Source organism: Paroedura picta, chromosome 10 (genome assembly GCF_049243985.1).
Source record: "Paroedura picta isolate Pp20150507F chromosome 10, Ppicta_v3.0, whole genome shotgun sequence".
In the NCBI taxonomy this organism is placed as follows: Eukaryota; Metazoa; Chordata; class Lepidosauria; order Squamata; family Gekkonidae; genus Paroedura; species Paroedura picta.
Genome location: NC_135378.1, coordinates 82,648,118 through 82,672,255, shown reverse-complemented (window position 1 = coordinate 82,672,255; position 24,138 = coordinate 82,648,118). Strand labels below are relative to the sequence as shown.

At 50.7% G+C, this 24,138-nt stretch overlaps 1 protein-coding gene across 1 annotated transcript in view; it reads left to right on the top strand.

Annotated features, from left to right (window-relative positions):
• Nucleotides 1-3,506: 3,506 nt before the first annotated feature.
• ADAMTS3 (ADAM metallopeptidase with thrombospondin type 1 motif 3) overlaps nucleotides 3,507-24,138 on the top strand; it is an 86,773-nt gene continuing 66,141 nt past the window's right edge. Inside the window, exons 1-3 of the mRNA XM_077301170.1 lie at nucleotides 3,507-3,935; nucleotides 9,912-9,939; nucleotides 12,884-13,284. Of these exons, the coding sequence (XP_077157285.1) occupies nucleotides 3,867-3,935; nucleotides 9,912-9,939; nucleotides 12,884-13,284 (498 nt within the window). The 5' untranslated portion in view covers nucleotides 3,507-3,866. The remainder of the gene's footprint in view (nucleotides 3,936-9,911; nucleotides 9,940-12,883; nucleotides 13,285-24,138) is intronic.

Below are 24,138 nucleotides of genomic sequence, written 5' to 3'. Positions count from 1 at the left end.
CTTACCGAATGGGGAAATCTGGGCAACTGACAAACAAATGTGATTGGTTTTGTTGTTGTTTTACTTTACTCTTTCCCTGATGAAATACAGGGAAACATGGCGGAAACCCAAAGGCACTGAGGGACCAATGCGTGGCTAAATCCTGTTTGTTGGATCCAGTCAGTTCAAACTGAAACTGACCAATAGCATGCACTGGTGGGAAGATCCAGGGCATTTCCGCACATCGCAAAAAATAGCGTTACGCCAGCTAAACGGGGTAGCACTAAATATTATCACGTCTCCGGCCATTCCTCACCTTCTTGCCATCTTGCTGTATTCTGCCGGCTTTTCATGCTTCTTACCCTCCACCATCGCTACTGGAAATAGCAGAAGAGAGCAATGCGGTTTATAAATGACTCTCTTCCACCTGTCAATCAAGCCAGGCAGCCAATCCCCTTTCTCCTTTCTTTAAAGGTCCCGCAATGCCTGCCAGTTTCTTTAAAATTAATACTTCTCCGTTGAAACGCCTATGCATCTAATCTTCTAATAATCAGGTTGGAAAAAGGCTGATCTAAAGGGATCCAATTAACTCTACGATTCTAGGACTCTGTGACAGATGGATTTTTTGGAATCTGAGCAACACGATACTAGTCGTGCATTCATGCCCGTTCTGACATTCTCCAGTTGTGAATTCAGTGTTTCTGCAATCGAGCTATTCCCAACCAGACCGCTTGGCCCATCAGGATGGCTTTATCTGATAACAGTGGAATTTCTCACACGCAGAACCATCCTTCTGACTTCATTTCCAGAAACACACCAGGGAGTGGGGGATTGCCCTGTTGGCCAACATGTTTCGAAACTCTCTGTGCATCTTCTGCAGTGCTCCGACAGAGACCCCTGAGGAACCAGCACGGAAGGAACGGTGCAGCTCGTTCTCAGAAAGGGAAGTAATTACCTTTGGCTTGACAGCCTCAAATCTTCTTCAGAACCAGAGTAACTGGGCTGAGTTGAAGAAAGGGAAGAAGTGGGGCGAGTACAGCTAGTGCAGCGGCCATAGGGCCTTACGGGGACCCTGTGATTTGACCTGCCTTCAAAACACTGCATTGGTTCTGGACCAGGTTCAAGGTGTTGCTATTGACCTATGTGGCCTGGACCCTGGGTATCTGAGGAACCCCATTTCCCAATACGTTCCCCGGAGAACATTATGCTTTGAAAACACCAGTTGGCCCAAAGACATTTGCCTAGTCTTGACCAGAGCTAAGTAACCGGCCACTTCCCTTGCTACCGCCACTCCTGAGCATGAGTGAGTTCTCTCGTGGTTTGTGTCCCTGGGAGGGGGCGGAGCCTGCATGCTTACTCCCGCCTTAAACCGCCTCCTGTCTCCTCCCCCCAGTCCTCCTCAAGCCTGACTGTTAACACAGGTGGTGATGTCACTTCCTGTGACATGGCACTTGGGGGTTTGGCAGGGAGGCGTGGCCAGATGACATAACTTCCGGGCTCCTCGAAGCCTGAGAAATTATTTCAGGGGCTCCTCCATGTTCAAAAGCTTGAAATAGGCTGGGTTATATCCTGGAACTCTGCTTGATCTGGAATTTCACTGCTCTTATGTCTGAATAACAAAGTCTGAGTGCTGTGGCATCTTTAAGACCAGTGGAGTTTTATTCAAGGGCGTGCATACTTCTTCAGAGACTCAGAAATGTGCATGCACATGAAAGCGTATACCCAGAATTCAATTGTGTTGTTCTGAAAGGTGCCACCGGACTTCAGACCAAACCTGGGGACCCACCCGAATCTATCCTCGTGCCCAAATGATGCTTTGGATTTGTTTTTCAAGATTTTAGCTGCAATTATATGTCGCAAGTCTTCCTGGGCCCGCTTGCAGGGAGGGACGGTTAATATTATTATATTATTATTAATAATAATAATTCTTCCCTTCAAATAGAAAACATAAGGGACAAAGCATCTGCATCCTCAGTTTGCTAGCTCTGTTGGTTTTCCAAATGCCTTCCTAAATCCCAGGGGGACATTCCAAAATGCCACCCTCCATGAACTGGGGAAATGTCAGTTTTACTGCCCCCCCCCCTGCCCTGCCCCAGCTTTTTCTCCTTTGTACAGGAACTAGAGAGCCAGAGCAGCTGGTACTTCAAATGACCTGGGTTCAAATGGCCACTCTGCCATGACATTTGCTGGGTGACCACTGACCAGTCATTCATTCGCACTCTACCTTGCAGGGTCGTTGTGAGGATCAAATGGCCAAACAGTGGTGTTTGAATCCCTTGGCGGATGAGAATGTACTAGAATGAAAGACAGGGCATTAGAACAGGCAGCATGCCCTGGATTAGGGTTGCATGGGGACCAGCATAGAGTTGCCAACCTCCAGGTAGGGCCTGGAGATATGGAATTTCAATGGATCTACATACAGAGATTATCTCCCTTGGATAAAATGTATTTTGGGAGGGTGGACCCCATGGCACTGTGCCCCACTGAAATCCCTCTCCGCCCAGTATCCTCCCCCCCCCCCATCTCTGGGAATTGTCCAGTCAAGGGCTGGTGGCCCTAAATATTGATCCAGAATAATGTTTTCTTAAATCCCAACTTCACTCCACAGAGTTCAGAGCGGCAAGCAAGGGTCTGATCCATGTTATCATCTTCACAACAACCCTGGTAGGTGGGTTTGCTTGAGAGCTAATCCAGCATTCTGTTTCACACATAGGCCAGTCAGGGGCGCTAGAGGGACAACACAGAGCTTGCCAGAAGGTGGAGGGACCTCTGCTCTGTCAGCCTCTTTAACTTTTATTTATCTCCTTCCTTTCTCCCCACTGGGAACCCAAAGTGGCTCACATAGTTCTCCTCACCCGCTTTCTGCCCTTACAACATCCCTTCGAGGTAGGCTAGGCAGACAGCTCCCCATCTTCCATGTCCTAGGGGGGAATCCGAACCTGCGTCTGTCACAACCTAGCCTGACACTCTAACCACTGCACCTCGCCTACTCTAACCACTGCTCAATCCTCCTGTCAAGGCCAGCCGTGCTCCTGGACTCAACTGCAGGTTGCCAACCTCCAGGCGTGGCCTGGCGCTCTGCTGGAATCACAACCGATCTCCGCACCGCGCACATCGCTTAGGCATGTAAAACATTCGTTCCACTCGGGGTGGAGACAACGGCTGCTTCGGAAGGTGGATCGCATGTGGATCCCACCCTTCCCCAAACTTCACTCTCCCGCCCCCCGCCCCCCCGTCCAGTCTCCAGGCCTTTCCCAACCCAGACTCGGCAGCCCGTCCCGGGAGGATCCTGTCGCGGGGAGTTCCGCCGGTGGCAGGCGCCCAGCACGTGGAGAAGCGGCGCGGGCCGGCCGGGCGCGGCCACCCAGGGGGGCCCTTTGACGTCGCCGCCTGCAGAGGAGGAGCCCGGCCGGGCGGCCGCTTTATTAAGCCGCCGGGCGCCTTGGCAGGAGAGCAGCGGGAGGCGGGCGGGCGGGCGGGTTGCGCGCTCTCCTCTCCGTCCCCCGTCCCAGGGCTGCCGCGCCGAGGGGGCTGCCCCCGAGCTCTAGGCGCCCACCCAGCGCCTCCTCCCTCCCTCCGTCCCAGCCCTCCTCCTCCTCCTCCTGCCCGGGCCGGCTCGGCGTCTCCTCCCCTCGGCTCTGCCTCCTCCGGCCGCCGCCAGACTTTGCGCAGGGGGCCAGGCGAGCCGGGGGCTGCGCAGCGGAGGAGTCGCGCCGGGGGTGCTGCCTTGGGCCACCCTCCTTTGCAATTGTGCAGCGCGCGGAAATTGGGCAGTCCGGGATAGCCCCCCCCCCTCTCCCCCGTCTCTCCCACCCCCTTCCGTTTTTTCCCCTCTTTTTTTCTCTTTTTGCTCGCTTGCAAGGAAAAGCGCCTCATCTCGCTCCGGGATGGTGCCGCTGTCCGCTTGGTTCCTCGCGGCCGTCTTGGGGCAGCTTTGGACTTCGGCGGACGGGCAAGTAAGTGCGGGGAGTGGGGTGGGGGGGGGAGGGAGAAGGATTCCCCGGGCATCTTTGCCCCCCCTCCCCCGACGGCTTTGCGGAAGGTAGTCCGCAAGAAAACAGGCCGAGGCGAGCTTTCCGGGGGATCCGCGTCCCCAAGTCAAAACTCCCGTGGCCAGGTCGTGGATGGAAATCTTGTTGGGCTGCGAGGGGCGCGGGGATTCGAACCCGGCTCTTCTTGAATTCTGGCTTTCACGATTCTGGGGGATGGGAGCTTTGGAGAAGGAAAGCGTCCCCTTGGGGATAGCCCAGGAAGAGAGCGTGGAGTCTTAGTTTAGACCCTGGAAAGCTTAGTGTCTTCTAAGATGCTAATAGGATTCGAACCCGGCTCTTCTTGAATTCTGTCTTTCAAGATTCTGAGGGATGGGAGCTTTGGATATCCCTTGGGGATATCCGAGGAAGAGAGCACTGACTCTTAGTTAAGATCCTGGAAATCTTAGTGTCCTCTAAGATCCTGAATTCGAATCTCACCTAGGGATGCCAGCCTCCATGTGGGACCTGGGAATCCCCTGGAATGACAGCTCCCCTCCAGACTGCAGAGATGTCCCTCTGGAGGAAAGGGATGCTTGGAAGGGTGGGGTGGGGGTCTACAGTATCGGACCCCACTGAGGCCCCTGTCTTCCCCAGGGACCATCCCCAAATCTCCAGGCGTTCCCCACCCGACCCCCATCCCCTACTGGGGGCCAGAGGGGGACCTGCCAACCAGCGACCCCCCTGAAGCATTAGTCGAGGGAGCCAGATTGGACTCCGAGGAGCTTCCTCTTTGAGTGTTAATCCCAGCGCGTGTGCCGCCATGGGGATGTTACGGTACATGTGCCGTGTGGGCGATGCCGATGGAAAAGACAGCTGTCGCCCGCCAGAACTTTCTCCAGGGCTTAACCCACCCCTGTTCTGCAAAGGCGTCTGGGCCTGCCTCGCTTGGGCACAGAACGAAGCACAGATGGGCTTGAAGGTTTTAATGCCTACCGTCATAGAAGAACTCTGTTCGTTTCTAACTTTCTCATTTGTGCGCTCTCTCTCTGCCTCTCTCTGCCTCTCTGCATGTCTGTATTTCCCTCTCTTCTTGAAAGACAGTATTCAATTGCGTGGTTAAAGAAAAACCAGCATAAAACCCTGCAGCTGAAGGGTTCAGTTTACACCTCGGCTCACTTTCAGAGCGATTTATTTGTTTGTTTGTTTATTTATATCCCACCTTCTTTCCCAATGGGATCCAACAGCACCTGCCACCGTTCTCCTTTCCTCTGTCTTAGCCTCACATCAACCCTGTGAGGTAGGTTAGGCTGAGAGGACGTGACCGGCCCGAGGCCACTCGGTGAGGTTCTGTGGCGGGGGTGGGGGGATTCGAACCCGGGGTTCCTAGATCCTAGTTTAACCACAACTCTGCCTAGAGATGGTGCATAATAATGCTAATGTTAATTTCATGGTGGGGAGGCACATTTTGATCCTTTTTCTGAGAAATGACGGGTTTAGATCAGGGGTAGTCAAACTGCGGCCCTCCAGATGTCCATGGACTACAATTCCCAGGAGCTCCTGGGAATTGTAGTCCATGGACATCCGGAGGGCCGCAGTTTGACTACCCCTGGTTTAGATCCTGGTGCCGAGGAATTGGGCCAGCTCTACTGTTCAGCTTCTTTCCTTGTTCAACCTTTAGGGCTCAATCCAGTCATGGTTCCCCACCCCTTCTCTACACGCAGCTGAGTAACCTTGAGCTAGTCACAGCTGTCTTAGAGCTTTACAGAACAGTTCTCTTAGGGTTCTCTCTCCACCCTACCTACCTCACCCCTTCTCTACACGCAGCTGAGTAACCTTGAGCTAGTCACAGCTCTCTTAGAGCTTTACAGAACAGTTCTCTTAGGGCTCTCGCCCCCCTACCTACCTCACAGGGTGGGGAGAGGAAGGGAAAGGTGTTTGTAAGCCATGGTGAGAGCCAGGTTGTTGTAATGGTTAGGAGCACGATCTCAAAAGCAATTTTGCCTACTGTGAACTGAATGTCTACCATAATGGCACTTGACTTACAACCATACACCTGAGTACCTTGGCAGGACCCCGGGCAGGACCGTGACCTAGAACAGGGAGGGCCAAACTGCCACTCTCCCGATGTCCATGGACTACAATACCCATGAGCTCCTGCCAGCTGGACATCAGGAGAGCTGCAGTTGGACCACCCTGAACTATAAACACCATCCTACCAATAGCAAAAATACACAAATTTGGGAATGTTCAGCTTGGAGAAGAGGAGGTGGAGAGGTGACATGATTGTTGTCTTGAAGTATTTGAAAGGTTGCCAGTTAGAGGAGGGCAGGGAGCAATTCCTGTTGGCAGCAGAGGAGAGGACCTGCAGTAATGGGTTTAAGCTACATGGAGAATGATTTTGGCTCGAGATCAGGAAAAAAAAATCACATAGTAGTTCAGCGGTAGAATGGGCTGCCTAAGGAGGTGGGGAGCTCCCCCTCACTGGCTGTCTTCAGGCAGTAGCTGGACAGATCCCTCTCCTGGATACCTGAGGCTGATCTTGCACTGAGCAGGGGTGGGACTAGATGGCCTCTATCGCCCCTTCCCACTCTAGGATTCCAGGAGTCTGGTTCAGCTGTGGAATGGGCTGCCCAAGGAGGTGGGGAGCTGACTGAGGAGGTGGGGCTGATCTTGCACTGAGCAGAGGGTGGGACTAGATGGCCTGGATGGCCCCTTCCCACTCTAGCATCCTATGATCCAAAATCAACATTCTCCCAAAATTATGCGGTGCAACTTGGGATGTGTCTGCTACAACATTTAGACGTTCAGCTTCAGAGTGGGGTATAGGACGGACATGCGGCTTGTGTGTCGCAGTCCCACATCTGTCCAGGTATCAGTCTCTGAATTCAGTTGCACGCTGGATCTTTCTACACATCAGGGTATATGCAAGATGGACGCGTGTTTGCTTTCATATGTGAACAGGGCTTGTCTCATCCAGTGTCCTGCCTATCTGTAAGTCTGGGGCGAGACTGCATCAGGAATCCTATGAGTGCATTTGACACATCACGAAAAAAGAGAAACTGCAGGGTTTTGAGAGCCAGCTTGGTGTAGCAGTTAAGAGTGGCTGGTTTTAATCGAGTGCGCTGGGATTGATTCCCCACTCCTCCTCCACATGCAGCCCGCTGGGTGACCTTGGGCTCATCCCAGCCCTGATAGTGCTTCCTGACCCAGCAGGAATCTCAGGTCTCTCTCAGCCTCTCCTCCCTCACAGGGTGTCTGTTGTGGGGAGAGGAAAGGGAAGGCGACTGTAAGCTGCTGTGAGACTTCTTTGGGGAGAGAAAGGCAGCGCATAAGAACTAACTCCTTCTTCTTCTTCTCCTCCTCCTCCTCCTCCTCCTCCTCCTTCTTCGAGGACCTCAAGGCCAAAGCCTTCCTCTGATGTTGCCTCCTGGCACTGGGATGCAGAGGTTTACTACCTTTGAACATGGAGGTTCTCCTTAGCCACTGCCAGGCCAGTTCTCTGCCAGTCTCCCCTTTTAAAGTCATCTGTGGTCATGGCCCTTCTGTCCACTGGTCCCCCAATCGCACGCGGACCCCAAGAATCACAGGAAATTTAGATGCGGGTCCCAGTTCAAAACGCACCCGTATTATTCGAGGCATGTGGGTTGCTAAGCATGCAAATCGATTTGGGAGGCGGTGAGCTGAAGAAGGTGAGATCGAGGCCTCCACAGCTGCTCCATGGTTGTGTTTCACTTGCAGTTGTCTTTGGGCAAACAAGCTCCGTCGCATTTTGGCATCCTGGAAAACCTGTGTGCGCTCAAGCGACACATCGCTCTGGGCTGCTCTGTCTCCATGAGTTCAATTCTGGGACAGGCGCAAGAGAATTCAGCGTTGCTCATTTTCCCTCGAATTCTGGAGCGCTGTCAGCATACAGGGCTTCTTGTTTCCTCACCCTCGCCGTCCCTCAGGAACCGTAGGCTTAATGACCTTTCGAAAGGTAGTTCTTCAGCCACCAGACGCTAATTTCTTTTGGCACGGTGATAGAATGGCCCGTTCAGAGATCTGGGTTTGTTAGCTCAAGCTATTTATGTTTTCTTCCTGAAAGGGGCTGATGCTGTTTGTTAGCTGAATGCTGTGCCTGGGTGAGTGTAGAAAAAGAGTTGGTTCTTATATGCCGCTTTGCTCTACCAGGAGGAGCCTCAAAGCAGCTTACAATCGCCTTCCCGTTCCTCTCCCCACAACAGACACCCTGTGGGGTGGGTGAGGCTGAGAGAGCCCTGAGATTACTGAGGAAGAAGAAGAGTTGGTTCTTATATGCCGCTTTTCTCTACCCAAAGGAGTCTCAAAGCGGCTTACAGTCGCCTTCCCTTTCTTCTCCCCACAACAGACACCCTGTGAGGGAGTTGAGGCTGAGAGAGCCCTGAGATTACTGAAGAAGAAGAAGAGCTGGTTCTTTTATGCCGCTTTTCTCTACCCAAAGGAGTCTCGGAGTCTCAAAGTCTCAAGGCTGCTTACAGTAGCCTTCTCTTCCCTCTCTCCACAAGGCTATATGGGGCCTGGGTCCCGTCTACCTGCGGGGCCGCTTGGTTGCTTATGCCCCCCACAGAGCACTTCTCTCTGTAGGTACGAATTTGCTGGTTGTCCCGGGCCCACGGGACGTTCGCCTGGCCTCACCCTTCTCGGTCCTGGCCCCAACCTGGTGGAATGAGCTCCCGGAAGAGCTAAGGGCCCTGCGGGAGTTACCAGCTTTCCGCAGGGCCTGCAAGATGGAGCTCTTCCGCCAGGTGTATGGTTGAGGCCAGGGCAGTTCTCCAGTTAATCCATCTGAAGATCCCCCCCCCCCCCAACACTGAGATCTCCAAAATCAAGATCATTTGTTAGATCTACTGGACTGGCTTCCACCCTTTTCTGAATATCATTTCCCACCAAGCTGAACATGGGAAAAGTTGAGTAATTGTGTTTAGAATTATGACCACTGATGCTTATATGTTATATGATGTAATTTGGGGGTTTTATGGGGATTTTAACTGTTTTGTGTCACCTGGAAGAGAGTAGACACTACTGACCCTCATTCACCAAGGGTCTGATTCAGTAGGCACTTCAGGAGCATTCATCCCTGGGAGAGGCCATGGGTCAGTGGAAGAGCCTCTGCTTGGCATACAGAAGGTCCCAGGTTCAATTCCTGACATCTCCAGTTAAAAAGGACCAGGCAGTAGATGATGAGAAAGATCTCTGCCTGAAGTCGTGGAGGGCCATGGAGAGGGGCTGTGACTCAGTGGAAGAACCTGTGCTTGGCATGCAGAAGGTTCTAGGTTCAATCCCCAGCATCTCCAGTTAAAAGGACCAGGCAGGAGGGGATGGGAAAGACTTTATCCTGAGATCCTGGAGAGGTGCTGTCAGTCTGAGTGGACAATAGTAACTTGGATAGATGGATGACATGATTCAGTATAAGTCACATACCTAGTAGGTCTGATTTGATCTTTCCACACGCATTCCTTCTTTTATCCTCACAGTAACCCTGTGAGGTAGGAGAGAGGTTAGCCAGACCAAGATTGCCCCATGGGCTTCCTTTCATAGTGGGATTTGAATCTTAGTCTAGCTTGGTGTACTGGTTAGGAGTGCAGACTTCTAATCTGGCGACTGGGGTTTGATTCCTCGCTCCTCCTCCACATGCAGCCAGCTGGGTGACCTTGGGCTCGCCACAACCCTGAGAAAGCTGTTCTGACCGGGCAGTGATATCAGCGCTCTCTCAGCCTCACCTCCCTCACAGGGTGTCTGTTGTGGGGAGAGGAAAGGGAAGGCGACTGTAAGCCACTCTGAGACTCCTTCAGGTAGATGAAAGCGGCATATAAGAACCAACTCTCTCCTTTTCCTTCTCCTTCTCCTTCCTGTATTTAGACTGCTCAAACTATGCTGGGCTTCAGTCCCCAACCTTGGATCAGACATACATTAATACTCATTTCATTTTATTTCTCCTTCCAGGCTGCTAAAGAAGAAATTCTTCCAATAGGTAAGGACACTAATTAAAATTATTTCTAAAATAACTATAAATAAATGCTTTTGTTTATCATTTGTAGTCTTTTAAACAGCCTCCCCTTCCTCCGTCCACATTGTCTTTTGTGGTGGGTTCTCCATCTTTGGAGATTTTTAAACAGAATCTGGAGAGCCATCTGACGGAGAAGCTGATTCTGTGAAGGTTCAAGGGGGTGGCAGGTGACAGTGGATGAGCAAGAGGGTTGTGAGTGTCCTGCACAGTGCAGGGGGTTGGACTAGATGACCCAGGAGTTCCCTTCCCACTCTATGATCCTATGATTCTATGATTTTGTAACCTTATCCTGATGCATTGCTTATTAGACATTTTCCACTGCCGGATTGCATCGTTCGCTTGGTTTTGTAATCCGCCTTGATCTTCAGCGAGAAAGGCAGACTACAGGTGAGGAAAACAAATATATGTCCGGCGCAATGCAGAGCATGTGATCCGGATGGGTATCTGAGAACAGGCAGTTCTCTTTTTCATGTGTACGTTCTCCCCCTTTACCCATTTTTCATTACTGGTGCTCCCGATTTGTTTTCTTTGGATGCGGCGTGAGTGCGAAATCAGGCAACGCCGTTCACAGTCTTATTTATATAAAATTTCGTCAGTGTGATCCGTATGGAGGATTTATCCCATGTATGGTGACAAGATATCAGAAACTACTCTGATTCCTTGAGGGCCAGCGTGGTGTAGTCGTTAAGAGTGGTGGAATTTAATCTGGAGAACCAGGTTTGATTCTCCACTCCTTCTCCACATGCAGTCAGCAAGGTGTCCCTGGGCCTGCCATGGTTCTCTTAGAGCTGTTACTATAGATCAGTTCTCTCAGAGCTCTCAGCCTTAACAAATCGCTTTGGGATTCCTTCAGGTAGTGAAAAGCGGGATATAAAAAAAACAGCTCTTTTTCTGCTACCTTACAAGGTGTGTGTTACAGGGAGAGGAAGGGATAGGCGATTATAAAATGCTTTGAGACTCCTTTGGAGAGCAGGGTATAAAAAACAGCAGTTTTACTTCTACCTCTCAAGGTGCCTGTTGAGGGGAAAGGAAGGGAAAGGTGTTTATAAGCCACTTTGGTGGTTCCTTTGGGTAATGAAAACAGCTCTTTTTCTTCTACTTTGCAAGATACTTGTTGTGGAGAAAAGAAGGTGCCCGTAAACCACTTTGGGACTCCTTTGGTTAGTGGGAAAGTGGGGTATAAAAACCCAGCTCTTCTTCTTCCGAAATGGCCTGCCTGTGGAGATCAGAAAGGTTCTCACCCTCCTGCCTTTCAACAAGCTGTGCAAAATCAAATTATTCCGAGAAGACTTAGAGAGAGAAAAGTTTATCCGCACCCCCTTCACAAGGCGACCTTGAAGCTCTTTCAAGGTCGTCTTGAGCCTTCGGTCCAAGCCTTATCTCTGCTCAGCAGATCCTCTCCGTGGATTTGCAGGCGACTTTCATGAGGCTGCCAGGGTCACTTTGCTGGAACAAAATCCAGAGCACGTGAGCCGGAGGTGGCCCCCAGATCAGTTGGATGTGCCCCCAATGGACCTAAGGACTTAACCTTGGCGTGGATCAAAAGTCTCCCTGAAGTTTTCCTTCCAAGCAGATGAAAGGGGTGAAAAGTTTGCCGATTGCGAGAGAGAAGTTGCATGCTTGCATTTCAAAAAGTTAATTGGAATACAAGGTTGTCAACCTCCAGGCAATGGCTGGGGATCTCCCCCCCCCCTTACAGCTGATCTTCAGGTGACAGGGATCCATTCACCTGGAGGAAAGGGCTAATTTGGAAGGAGGACTCCTCTCCTCCTCAAAACCTGCTCTTTTCAGTCTCTCCCCCCACACAAAGAAAAAAAACTCTAGGGGGTTTCTGTTAGATCAGTGAGTTCAGAGACCAGGACTGGGAGTTCATTTCAGCTCTTTATTATGACCCAAGAGGCAAAAACTGAACTAGAATCTTAGAATAACAGAGTTGGGACCTCCTGGGTCATCTAGTCCAACCCCCTGCACTATGCAGGACACTCACAACCCTATTGCTCCTCCACTGTCACCTGCCACCCCCTTGAACCTTCACAGAATCAGCCTCTCCATCAGATGGCTCTCCAGCCTCTGTGTAAAAATCTCCAAAGATGGAGAGCCCACCACCTCCCGAGGAAGAAACCGCTCTGTCAGGAACTTCTTCCGGATGTTTAGGCGGAATTTCTTTTGAATTAATTTCATTCCCTTGGTTCTGGTCCGGCCCTCCGGGGCAAGAGAGAACAACTCTGCCCCATCTTCTACATCAGGGGTAGTTAACCTGTGGTCCTCTAGATGTCCATGGACTACAGTTCTCATGAGCCCCTGCCAGCAAATGCTGGCAGGGGCTCATGGGAATTGTAGTCTATGGATATCTGGAGGACCACAGGTTGACTACCCCTGCTCTACATGACAGCCCTTTAAATACTTGAAGATGATCAAATCCCCTCTCAATCGTCTCCTCTCCAGGCTAAACAGACCTAGGCCAACCCTTCGCTGAATGCAGGCAATTTGCAACTACCTGCACATCCACAGTGAGCCTAATTCCATTCCCAGATGATGCCCCTCACCCCCACCCCAAAATACCCAGAATCCCTAGTCAGTCTGGTTTGGAGGAAATTCACCTCCTGACCACAAAGTGGCAACCAGAATTTCCCTGGGCATGCAAGAAAGGGCCACAAGAGCCAGGCCCCGACACATTCCCTTCTGCCCACCCCCTCACCATCTGCCTCAGTTTATAAAATCAGCATTTCTCTCAGATGATTATCTAACCTCTGCTTACAAACTTCCAAAGAAGGGGGACCCACCACCTCCTGCCCCGCTGAGGAACTGCTCCAACTATCAAGAGGTTTTTCCTTGATAGAAATGGTTTGGTTTGCCTCTCTTTTGCCTCTATGGTTAATCCTCTGTCTCGGTTCTTTGCCTCGATTAGACACGCTGGCAACGAAGAACTACGTGTTGGCGACCCCGGTCAGGACCCATGCGGACGGAAGCTTCCGGTCCAACGTGGTTTCCTCGAGCCGGTTAAGGCGCTCCAGAAGGGATGTTTCCCCGAGTTCAAGACAGCTGTACTTCAACGTCACTGCTTTCGGGAGGGATTTCCACCTTCGGCTGCACCCGAACATTCGGTTGATCGCGCCTGGGGCGGTGGTGGAATGGCACGAAGATTCGGTGGAAACTGGGAACAGTACGGAAAGCGTTAAGCTGGGTCAGACCGGGGGCGTTGTGGACAGGATATGGAAAAAGGAGGCGCTCTGGACCGATTGTGCTTACGTGGGCGACCTCGTGGGTGTCCCAGGAGCCTCAGTCGCTGTCAGCAACTGTGATGGTCTGGTAAGATATATTCCATATCACTTTTAAAAATCCTTGGACAGGCAGCAACACTTGGTCAGGAATATGAACGTTTCGGAGGTGTTTCGTTTGTATTCCACTCTTGTTCTCTGAGAACTTGGAGCCAGAGAGCAGATTTGGTGTAGTGGTTAAGAGCGGCGGCCTCTGTCTGGGGCAGCCCACTTCTCTACAGGGAGCCACCTTGGGCCGACCACAGTTCTCTCAGAGCTCTCTCAGCCTCGCCTACCTCGCAGGGTGTCTATTTTGGGGAGAGGAAGGATAGGCGATTGTAAGCCGCTTTGAAACTCCTTTAGGCAGGAAAAAGCAGGGTACAGAAAACCATCTCTTCTCTCTCTTCTTCTATATATGCTTTCTCTCAGTGGTTTTCCATCCAGCGAAAGAGCTGCTTCGTTTCTGTAGTATTTTCATTCAGGATGTTTTGCACTGTAGCTGTCTTGGTGTAGTGGCTAAGTGCAGCAGCTGCTAATCTGGAGAGCCGGGTTTGATTCCCTGCTCCACCGTGTGCAGCCAGCTGGGTAACCTTGGGCTAGTGCCGGTCCTGTTAGAGCTGTTCTCGCAAAACAGTTCTGTCAGAGCTCTCTCAGCCCCATCTACCCCATAGGGTCTCTGTTGTGGGGAGAGGAAAGGAACACAATTGTAAGTTGCTTAGAGACTCCTTCGGGTAGTGAAAAGCAGGGTCTGAAAACCGACTCTTCTTCTTTCTTCATCTTCATTCCAGTGGTTTGTGAGAAGGTGAAACTGCCAGTAAAACCAATGGGAAATTTTCCCTTTCTCTCTATTCCATGGTCTGGGGGGCGGGGGGGGGGTGTCAAGGTAGTGTCATCACATTTTCAGTGTAGCTGCAGGACCCTCCCAAGTTTCCAAAAGATTGGACCAGGGGATCTTGAAGGGTAAAGTTTGCTTGTTTTGATGGGGGTCTTTCTGCTGAAACCCTTATCTGCATTTGATACACTGCTTTGATAGAAACGTGAATAAGAAATGGCAGGGTAGAAATCAATCCTGGGGAATGGCGGGGTAAAAATCATTCATTCATTCATTCATTCATTCATTCATTCATGCATTCATGCATTCATGCATTCATGCATGCATTCATTCATTCATTCATGCATTCATGCATTCATGCATTCAATCAATCAATCAATCAATCAATCAATCAATCAATCAATCAATCAATCAATCAATACATTCCACAGTGGCCTTACAGGTTGGATCTACACGGCAGCTTTACCCTTGGCCACCATAATGCTGTTGTGTGTTTGGTCTCCCAGTACCAGGTTGCTTAAAAGAATAAAACAGTTTTATTTAGAACAGAAACAAACTTTGTAAAGAAAGAGAGGAGGGAGAGAGTCCCAAGTCTATGTGAATAGCGGTTATCTTCTGCATTTATTCTGTCTGTTCTGGAGGCAAGCAGGGAGGAAGGGTGCTCCAAGGAGCAGGAAATCAATGGGAAGATACCAGGAAGTGCCTATCCAAACTATGCGAAATATACATCTCCTCCGACGCCCCCTGTAGGATATTCCTCATATGGCTTTGAATCATTCACACTCCTGATCTTGCATATTCCAGTGGTCTGGAGACAGCTAGCTAAATGGGTATTTACTACCCTGGGCTTAGGCGCAAGGAGGACTCCCCTATCTGCTGCCATATTTCTGAGATGCTCTTACATTCTTAGCTCGTGTGGGTGTGTCAAATCCATCTGCTTGAGGAAGAATCCTCTGTACCTTCCCTAAGAGTAGCCGTTCTCCTGCAAAGGAATTCTAAAAGGCGATTAGAAAGAGAGACTGCCGAATCGCCACTGATAATGAAATAATGAAACTCAAGATGTCCTCCTGGCCTGAATCGAGACCTAGGTTTCCTGTCTCATTACCAGTGCAGTTTTCTCCACACCTTCGACCCCTCTGCAGATCACACCCAATCCGATCACACCTCTAATGTCATTTGCCTGCTGTTGTCATTCACCTGCTATTGTCATTTGGCATCAGAAATCACCCCACTCTCCATGACAGAGGGACGGATGGACACACGTTCTCGCTGTGTCTAAAGAAGCGAGTGGTGATTCCTGAAAGCTCCTCCCTGGCCACAACTTTTGTTAGTCGTTAAGGTGCTCCTGGATGCTTGGGCTTTTCTCCTGCATCAAAGAGCAAGTTAGTGAGGAGGAGGAGGAGGTGTTAAACCACCTGTCCCATCTGTGGCCTCGGGAAATTGTCATGGGAACGGGAGAGCAAGTGCACTCACTGCCAGATTCCCAACTTGGTCTCCCTGCCATCAGATCTGTCTTTTGCAGCTCTCCAGCTGACAGCCCTTGCTGTCCCTAACACACAGGGCTGTCCAGCTTCCATACAAGGCAGGACAGGTTGGCACAGGGTTGTGCCGCCACTGCTCTGACGTTACATCAGCAGGTGGCTAGTTTTCAGAGGATGTGTGCATTGGGCACCGGTGCTTGGGGTTGTTGGCTTGCCGCATGGCAAGTTTGGGCTCCTCTGGGCAGGGAAAGGAGGCGCGATCTACGAGGAAAACAGCTCTGAGAAATCCTCAAGTAGTTTACAAGATAGTGTAAAGGAGTGCCCAGGACCGTTTATGCACTGGAGGTTTCATGCCGGGCTGCAGGCTGGAGTTTTAGTCGTGGCGGGTTGCCCCACCTCTTCCTGCACCCACATGGGGGGGGGCATTTGGCCTGGTGCACCTCATCCTCCCCAGATTTGTGCTCCTGCATGGGAGCTGGGGCAGTGAAGTTCCCAGTGCGTAAACAGTCCAGGTCTTTCCCCACCAGCTGGGAAATACCAGATCCAGATGGTATTTCCAACCCCCCCCTGCCCTTGAAGCTATCTGTGTTTGCATCCTCCACCACTTCTTGCAGCAGTGAATTCCACAGGTTCATGACTCTTTGGGTGAAAACTTGACTCCTTTTCCTCTGCTCTGTCTTCTGCTCCTTCGTTTCCTTCCGTGCCCACAAGCTAATGCGTTGTGTCGTATTTCTCTACCTTCTCCACCCCGTGAGTAGTCTTGCAATTTGGTCTCCTCAGACTGGCAGCCTCTCTCCAGGTCCTCAGGCAGAGAAGTCCTTCCCATCCCCCCCTGCCAGATCCTTTTAAGGGAAGATGCCAGGGATTGAACCCGGGACCTTCTGCCGTGCCGTGCAGAGGCTGTGGCCCTGAGAGAAGGAATAAACGCTGCCCTCATCTTCTCGAAGGAATTCTGGCGTCCTTCCTGACCTTCTGTCCCATGTTGTGTCTGTTCTTGAACATTCGGCATTGCTATAGCCAGAAAGATAGCAAGAGAGATAATTCCTAGACTGTTCAGATCAGCCCTGGATGTCTCGGTGACCCAGACTGAACCCACGTTGGATGCTCACATGACAGGCCCGCCGGCAAGATTTCGGGCAGGCTGGTGTTGCAACTGGTAACGTGCTTTGCAAAACCGGCGTCTATCTTGTCTGATTGATGGGGTTTTCCCGAACCAAATGTCCAGAGCGTTGTCGTCACAGGGCTCACGTGCGTTCCTGGCTTGAGCAAGACCTTGGGTTGAGAAAGTGAACACTTGCGTAGAAAGATTTGGGAACACCAGAAGGGAGAAAGCCACTAAGGAGGACATGAAACGGAGAGCGGATTGGGAGAGGGGAGGTGGCGGCAGGGAGCAGAGCAGGAGGGCCCAAAGGTGCATAGTAGCCACAGCCAAACAACAAAAAGCTACAGAGGTGTTTGAAATGAGGATGCTGCAGTCCATCAGTGCAGGTTTATTAGGGGCAGATCTCTTCTCCAGAAAGGAGACGATCGAGCAGGAAAGCACCACTGCTGAATGGGTCCAAAGGGACGTAGCCTATCCTTAGCACTGGGCTGAACCCAGAGCGGGGTTTGCAAAAAGGGACCAGGAGAAATGCCCTCTGTTTTGGGCGATAGTACCCTACTGGGAGTGTCATTCCAATAAGTTTTGTTGTCAGTTAAAAGGCCAGGAAGCAGAAGAGAGATTCCCTTGTTCTCAGGCTTCCTTTGTGGCTCCCGCAAACATCCAGGACTTAATGGCATGTTTGAGGAATGATCAAGTGCTCATCTGGGGACTATTAGCACAGATGTATTTTACCAGGGTGGCTTGTGGGTCCAGATAAGGCAACCAACTGGCTCCATGCAGTGCAGGTTACAATATTGCGTGGGAGTGAGAATTTTTGTCGGCGCTGGTGAGCATTTGGAAGGTATGACATGCACGGGGTCTCATGGCTTAAATGCCACTCAACACTTAACACGCACCCACTGTCCCACCTCTGAGTGCCTCCTCCTTTTACCAGCTTGACTATCTGTCCTGCAGCCAGCCAATCGGCTTCCGCCGCTGACCTCCCCCTCCTCCTTCCACTTCCCTCCGAGGCTTGGAGGCTGTAGTTCCCTGCTGCATGAGAGCTCCCCCTGCTGGTGAGTTCCCTAACAGCTGCCTGCAGCCTTTCCAGGTCCTGGGGAGAGGGGGAGGCCATCCCCCTAATCTAGCACTCATTGTATTCCTGAATGCAACGGGCTTGGCCCTTAGTGTAAGGATATTTATGATACAACACAGAGGGCGCAAGGACAGCTCAAGGAGACCTTTATGTCTGACAGCCGTCAGCCAACTCCTAAACATTAGGCCGGATCTCACTTTGCGTGTGCTGCTTTTGAAAGGTAGAAATCTTGGACCTGAAATCGTATCCCCCAGGAAGGGCAACTAGCATGAAATTTATTGTCTGCCAGAAGAAGAAGCAGAAGAAGAAGCAGCAGCAGCAGAAGAAGAAGAAGCAGAAGAAACAGAAGAAGAAGAAGCAGAAGAAGAAGAAGAAGAAGAAGAAGAAGAAGAAGAAGAAGAAGAAGAAGAAGCAGCAGCAGCAGCAGCAGCAGCAGAAGAAGCAGAAGAAGCAGAAGAAGAAGAAGAAGAAGCAGAAGAAGAAGAAGAAGAAGAAGAAGAAGAAGAAGAAGAAGAAGAAGAAGAAGAAGAGATGTTCTTTATATCCTCCTTTTCACTTTCCGTTTAACAGTCGTACTGTGATTTGAACTTTAAAAAATTTTTTTAATATGTTTTATAAATATGTTACCCCTTCTGGAGCTGTTCTACTGTGATAGGCCATTTATAAATCGAACAGATAGATAGACAGACAGACAGACAGACAGACAGACAGACAGATAGATAGATAGATAGATAGATAGGTCTTTAAAAAACAAGGCATTATAATCAGTAATTTAAACTTGCCAGCAGTCCATCAGGGTCAACTACCTGGACCCTAAAAGTTGGAGCCAGCTGTGGAAGATACTCTGCTGATCTACCTGCTGTTGCTTAGCTGGCCAAAAGGTTAAAGAAGCGGGGGCCAGGGGGGGGAGTGTAGTTTCTGTTGCCAGGTGAAGGGGCAGTCCAAAATGTGGAGTGATTCCATTCAGGCCAATGTCACCTCTTGGTCAGTTTGGCGCGAGGGCTGGGTCCGGAGCCAGCGTGAGCCATGCTTTAAAAATAGCCACTGCTGCCTTGGAAGGAGCCAAGTCTTGAATATTTGAAGAATGTTTCAGGCTAAAGCCGGGTACAGTAACGGGACGTGCAAGTGGCAATTATTTACAACCTCGTGCCGCTTGTGTCCAGGGGTAGTCAAACTGCGGCCAGATGCCCATGGACTACACTTCCCATGAGCCCCTGCCAGCATTTGCTGGCAGGGGCTCATGGGAATTGTAGTCCATGGGTATCTGGAGGGCCGCAGTTTGACTACCCCTGGTTTAAGCCCTTGCTGCTTGGGCTGAAAAACAAAGCCAGATCTCCCGACACCTTTATTTTAAAAAGCAGTTTCCCTTCTACATCTTAAAATTTGTCATTCTTTTCATAGTTTCACCCCTGTTGGTTTGCCGTGGAGCTGCCAGAGGTGTGTCCCGTTACACTTCAAAGACCCCCAATATTTGGGGGATATCAGCTTTCCTGAATGTAGGGAGTTTTGACGTTTGTAAGCTCAACACCCTTCCCTCCCCTGAAAATGTTGCTAGCCTGTTAAGCTGCCCTCGAATCTGGTTACGATTCTGCTGAAAAACTTTCTGGCAGGGGCGAGATCAGAGTGTCGGGGGAGAACCTGGAAAATCCAGGTTCAGCTCTCTATGCTGGCATGAAACTTGCTGAAGGTCAGTTGTTCTCTCGCAGCCTGAGCTGCCTCACAGGGTTGTCGTTGTTGGCCGATTTTAAATATGCAAAGATTACAACAACAACAACAAGCCTTTAATAGCATATAATTGCAAAGATTACGGTGCACCAGGCACCTTAAAAGAGCAAAGCGGATTTATTAAGAAAAGCAACACAATTTGTGTAGAAAATGAGGAGGGAGGGAGAGAGAGAGGTAACTGTCTAACTGTTCTGTTGTCCTCAATTTGTTGTTGTCAGCTGGTTTTAAATATGCAAAGATTATGGTGCACTAGGCACCTTAAAAGAGCAAAGCAGATTTATTAAGAAAAGCAACACAATTTGTGTAGAAAATGGGGAGGGAGGGAGAGAGAGAGAGAGAGAGAGAGAGAGAGAGAGATAATTGTCTAACTGTTCTGTTGTCCTCAATTTCTCTGTTCCAGAGGTGAGCAGGGGGGGAAATGTGCTCAAAGGAGCAGGAAGTCTCCAAAGGAGCCAATTGGGACACAGGAATAAATGATTTGAAAAATCATCAATTTCCTATTGTAACTATGCTAAATATGCATCTCCCCTGTAGCATATGCTGCCCCCTGTAGCATATTCTTTGCATGCTCTTGAATCATGCACATGATCGCGTGCGGATGTGTCATGCTGCCTTGAGCTCCTTGGAGGGCGGGTGCCATAAAATATGGACTAGATAGCGCCTCTTGCCTCTCATCAAGGCAGAGGTCCTCGACCTTTCTGAGCCTGTGGGCACCTTTCAAATTCTGACACGTAGCCACAAAATGCTGCAGGCTTGGGTTTGGCTGAGCCATCCAGGCCAGCTGGGGCTTCATACAGTTCTTATAGAATCATAGAATCAAAGAATTGGAAGGGGCCATGCAGGCCATCTAGTCCAACCCCCTGCTCAACGCAGGATCAGCCCAAAGCATCCGAAAGCATCCAAGAAAAGTGTGTATCCAACCTTTGCTTGAAGACTGCCAGTGAGGGGGAGCTCACCACCTCCTTAGGCAGCCTATTCCTCTGCTGAACTATTCTGACTGTGAAAAACTTTTTCCTGATATCTAGCCTATATCGTTGTACTTGTAGTTTAAACCCATTACTGCGTGTCCTCTCCTCTGCAGCCAACAGAAACAGCATCCTGCCCTCCTCCAAGTGACAACCTTTCAAATACTTAAAGAGGGCTATCATGTCCCCTCTCAACCTCCTTTTCTCCCAAGTCCCTCAACCTGTCTTCATAGGGCTTGGTCCCTTGGCCCCAGATCATCCTCGTCGCTCTCCTCTGTACCCTTTCAATTTTATCGACGTCCTTCTTGATTATTTTTAAAACACAAAAATAGGGACAAGTTTCTGTCATCTTGTCATGACTGACTTCATGGAGGAGGCCGGCTGTTAACTCTTGCACGACTCTTTGGTTAGCTATCAGGCCCACAAAAGTTCATTGGACCTTACTGGCTTCCTAAACATTCTTCGAGCCAATACAATCTCCAGTGGAAAGTGAGAAGCTTTTTGGATTGGGGTCTGCTCAGGCCTCCCGTTAAGATTCGAGAAGGAGTTGTTTTCATGCGCACCATGCTTCTGGTTAAATATTAGCCTGTTAATGCCAAAGGTGTGGGCAGCAAGGTAGGGCCCTGCCAACCCAAACGGAGGGCGTCTTGGATCTCATTGCCCCCCCCCCCCTTCCCCAAGTGCATTTTCAGGGCTTTTGCGTCACCAACCCAAGTTTGCACAGCTCAAATAGCCTGAACCACAGAAATTGTGTGCTTTTAAGAACATAAGAAGAAAAAAAGATAACACAGGAGAAGCCACGTCGGATCTGGCTAACAGCCCATCTGGTCCAACATGCTGTGTCATACAGTGGCCAAAACTCAGGTGCCCTCAGGAGGTCCACCAGAACTCCAGAAGCCTCCCTCTGTTGCTCCCCAAGCACCAAGAATATGCAGCCCATTTCACTGCTGAACTAGCCTCATAGAATCCTAGAGTGGGAAGGGTCCATAGAGGCCATCTAGTCCCACCCCCTGCTCAGTGCAGGATCAGCCTCAAGCATCCAGGAGAAGTCCAGTTGCTGCTTGAAGACGGCCAGTGAGGGGGAGCTCCCCACCTCCTTAGGCAGCCCCTTCCACTGCTGAACTATGACTATGAATTTTTTTCCTGATATCTTGCTGGTACCGTTCTACATGTAATTTAAACCCATTCCTGCGAGTCCTCTCCTCTGCTGCCAACAGGAACCTCTCCCTGCCCTCCTCCAAGTGACAATCATTCAGATACATAAAACCAGCCAACCTGTCCCCTCTCAGTCTCCTCTTCTCCAGGCTGAACTTTCCCAAGTCCCTAAGCCTTTCTTCACATGGCGTGGTCCCCAGGCCCCGGATCCTCCTCCCCACTCTGCACCCCTTCCATTCTGTCCACATCCTTTTTGAAGCGAGGCCTCCAAAACTGCCCACGGGACTCCCAGTGCAGTCTGACCAGTGTCCTTCCTTTGGGGCTGGACCATGGCTCCGAGGTGGCGCACCTGCTTGGAGCGTGGAAACTCCCATGTTTTATCTCCAGCATCTCTAATTTAAAAAGGACCAGGCGGAAGGTGATGGGAAGGACCTCTGCCTGATATCCTGGAGAACTCCTGCCTGCCTGAGTAACCAATACTAACCACGACAGAGCAGGGGTTCTGCTTCAGGAGAAGGCTTCGGCAGACGATGCGGCCTCTTCAGCATCCTTCCCTCTGCAACACCGAGACGCTGCCAAATCTTGAAAGCTGCAGAGAAACGCCTCGCTGCCCTCCCCTGCAGGACCCACCCTGAGATACATCCCCTTTGCCGCAGAATTAGGAAATCCATAATCCACACACACACACACACACACACACCCGCCCCGGCTGCAGCTCTTGTTTGGATGGGGCCGGGGGCTGGGAGCCCTGTGATGTGGGCTCCGCCGTCTCTTCTTGGCTGCCGTCTTCCCCCTCCAGTAAATCGGCCAGTGTTCAGCCCGGCTCCGAGCGGCTCCCCTCCCCGGGCCCGAGGGGGCAGGTAGCCTGTGACGCAGGTTTTGCCCAGTCATGGAACCGAACACACCTTAAGCTAACAGAGAGGGTGAAAGGTAGCAGTGTGCATGGCGCTCGGGAAGGTGTGTTTGTGAAGACCGGGCTATGAAAGCACGTTTCATGCCCGCTCTTTAAGAAGTCCAAAGAGTGGAGAACTGTCTCCAGAAACGGCACAATCTCTCCCCCCCCCCCCATTTCCCCGTGCGCACCTCCCTTCTGCCTGCTCGCTTGTGTTTCTCTTGGCAGGCCCGGCCCGTCTGCTGGGCTGGTGCATCGATCTGAACCTGATAGAACACAGGAGCCTTGATCCCTTTTCGGCAGGGCTCCCGTCTCGGGAGGGCTCAAGCGGGACTCCTTTGGCCACCTGCTTTTGTCCAGAGTTCCGCACAGGCCTGCGTGCGTCTTCGGTTGGGCGCCGGAAGCAAGTGTTCCCATTGTAGTTTGGAAGGCCGCTCCTGGAGCAGAAACAGCAGGATTTCTCTAAGAACTGAGGTCCGGCCCTCACCCCCGATCCCACCCACCCCTCCGCCAGCCAAAGTGGATCCAGCTGTTGAAATCAACACAGGAGGGGGGCTCTTATATGTGTCCTATTCCAGTTGAAAGTTGAAACCCGTGCAATCCGGTGTAGATGAACTGGGCCCAGATGAACTGGGGGGGGGGGGGGATTAGGGCAAAGAATTCACTGCCAGTATCAGAGTCTGCTTAGGTTCAGGTGAGTAGCCTGAGACAAGCAGCGCCTTTAAGGTCGACAAAGTTTAACTCTGGGTATAGACCTCCGTGTGCATGTGCAGTTCTTCAGATACTCTGACGCAGAGGTTAGTTGCCAGGAAGGGCCAATCAGTTAAAATGCATAAGTAACTGGGAGATAGGTATAGCTAATATTGGTTTAAAGCAGTTGGTTAAGACCTGTGAATAGCAGCAAAGTAGCATACAGGTATTAAAAGGGTTAACAAACAGACGTGAGGACTAAATTTGAGTTCAGTGGCTCCTTTAGGAGCAACAGAGTTTAATTCTGGGAATAAATGCGAACAGAGTGTCGAGTGAGACAAGGACCTGATATCTCTGTCCAATGGACCCTCCAGGGCTTAACAGAGATATTGGGTTCTTATCTAACTTCACATGCTTAGGGGCTTCTAATCTGGCAAGCTGAGTTTGATTCCCTGCTCCTCCACATGCAGTCAGCTGGGTGGCCTTGGGCTAGTCACAGTCCTGTTAGAAGCAGCTGTCTTAGAATTCTCTCAGCCTCATCTCTCAGCCTCACAGAGTTTCCATTGTGGGGAGAGAATGGGGAAGCAATTCTAATCTTGCTTCAAGACTCCTTTGGGCAGTGAAATGTAGGATATAAAAGCCAACTCTTCTTTCTCTAGTCATTCATTTCTCAGTTAGCCCCGGAATTAAAATTTGTTGGTTTTAAAGGTATCGCTGGACTCAAACTTTGTTCAGAATCTACTGAAGTCTGAGCCCAGAAGCACTTTAGAGCAGGGGTAGTCAACCTGTGGTCCTCCAGATGTCCATGGACTACAATTCCCATGAGCCCCTGCCAGCATTTGCTGGCAGGGGCTCATGGGAATTGTAGCCCATGGACATCTGGAGGACCACAGGTTGACTACCCCTGCCTTAGAGGCTGACAAGGTTTTAGGGGGTCTGATCTTTGGAGTATCAAAGTTGCCTGCTTCAGTTAGTCTTCCCAACCTATA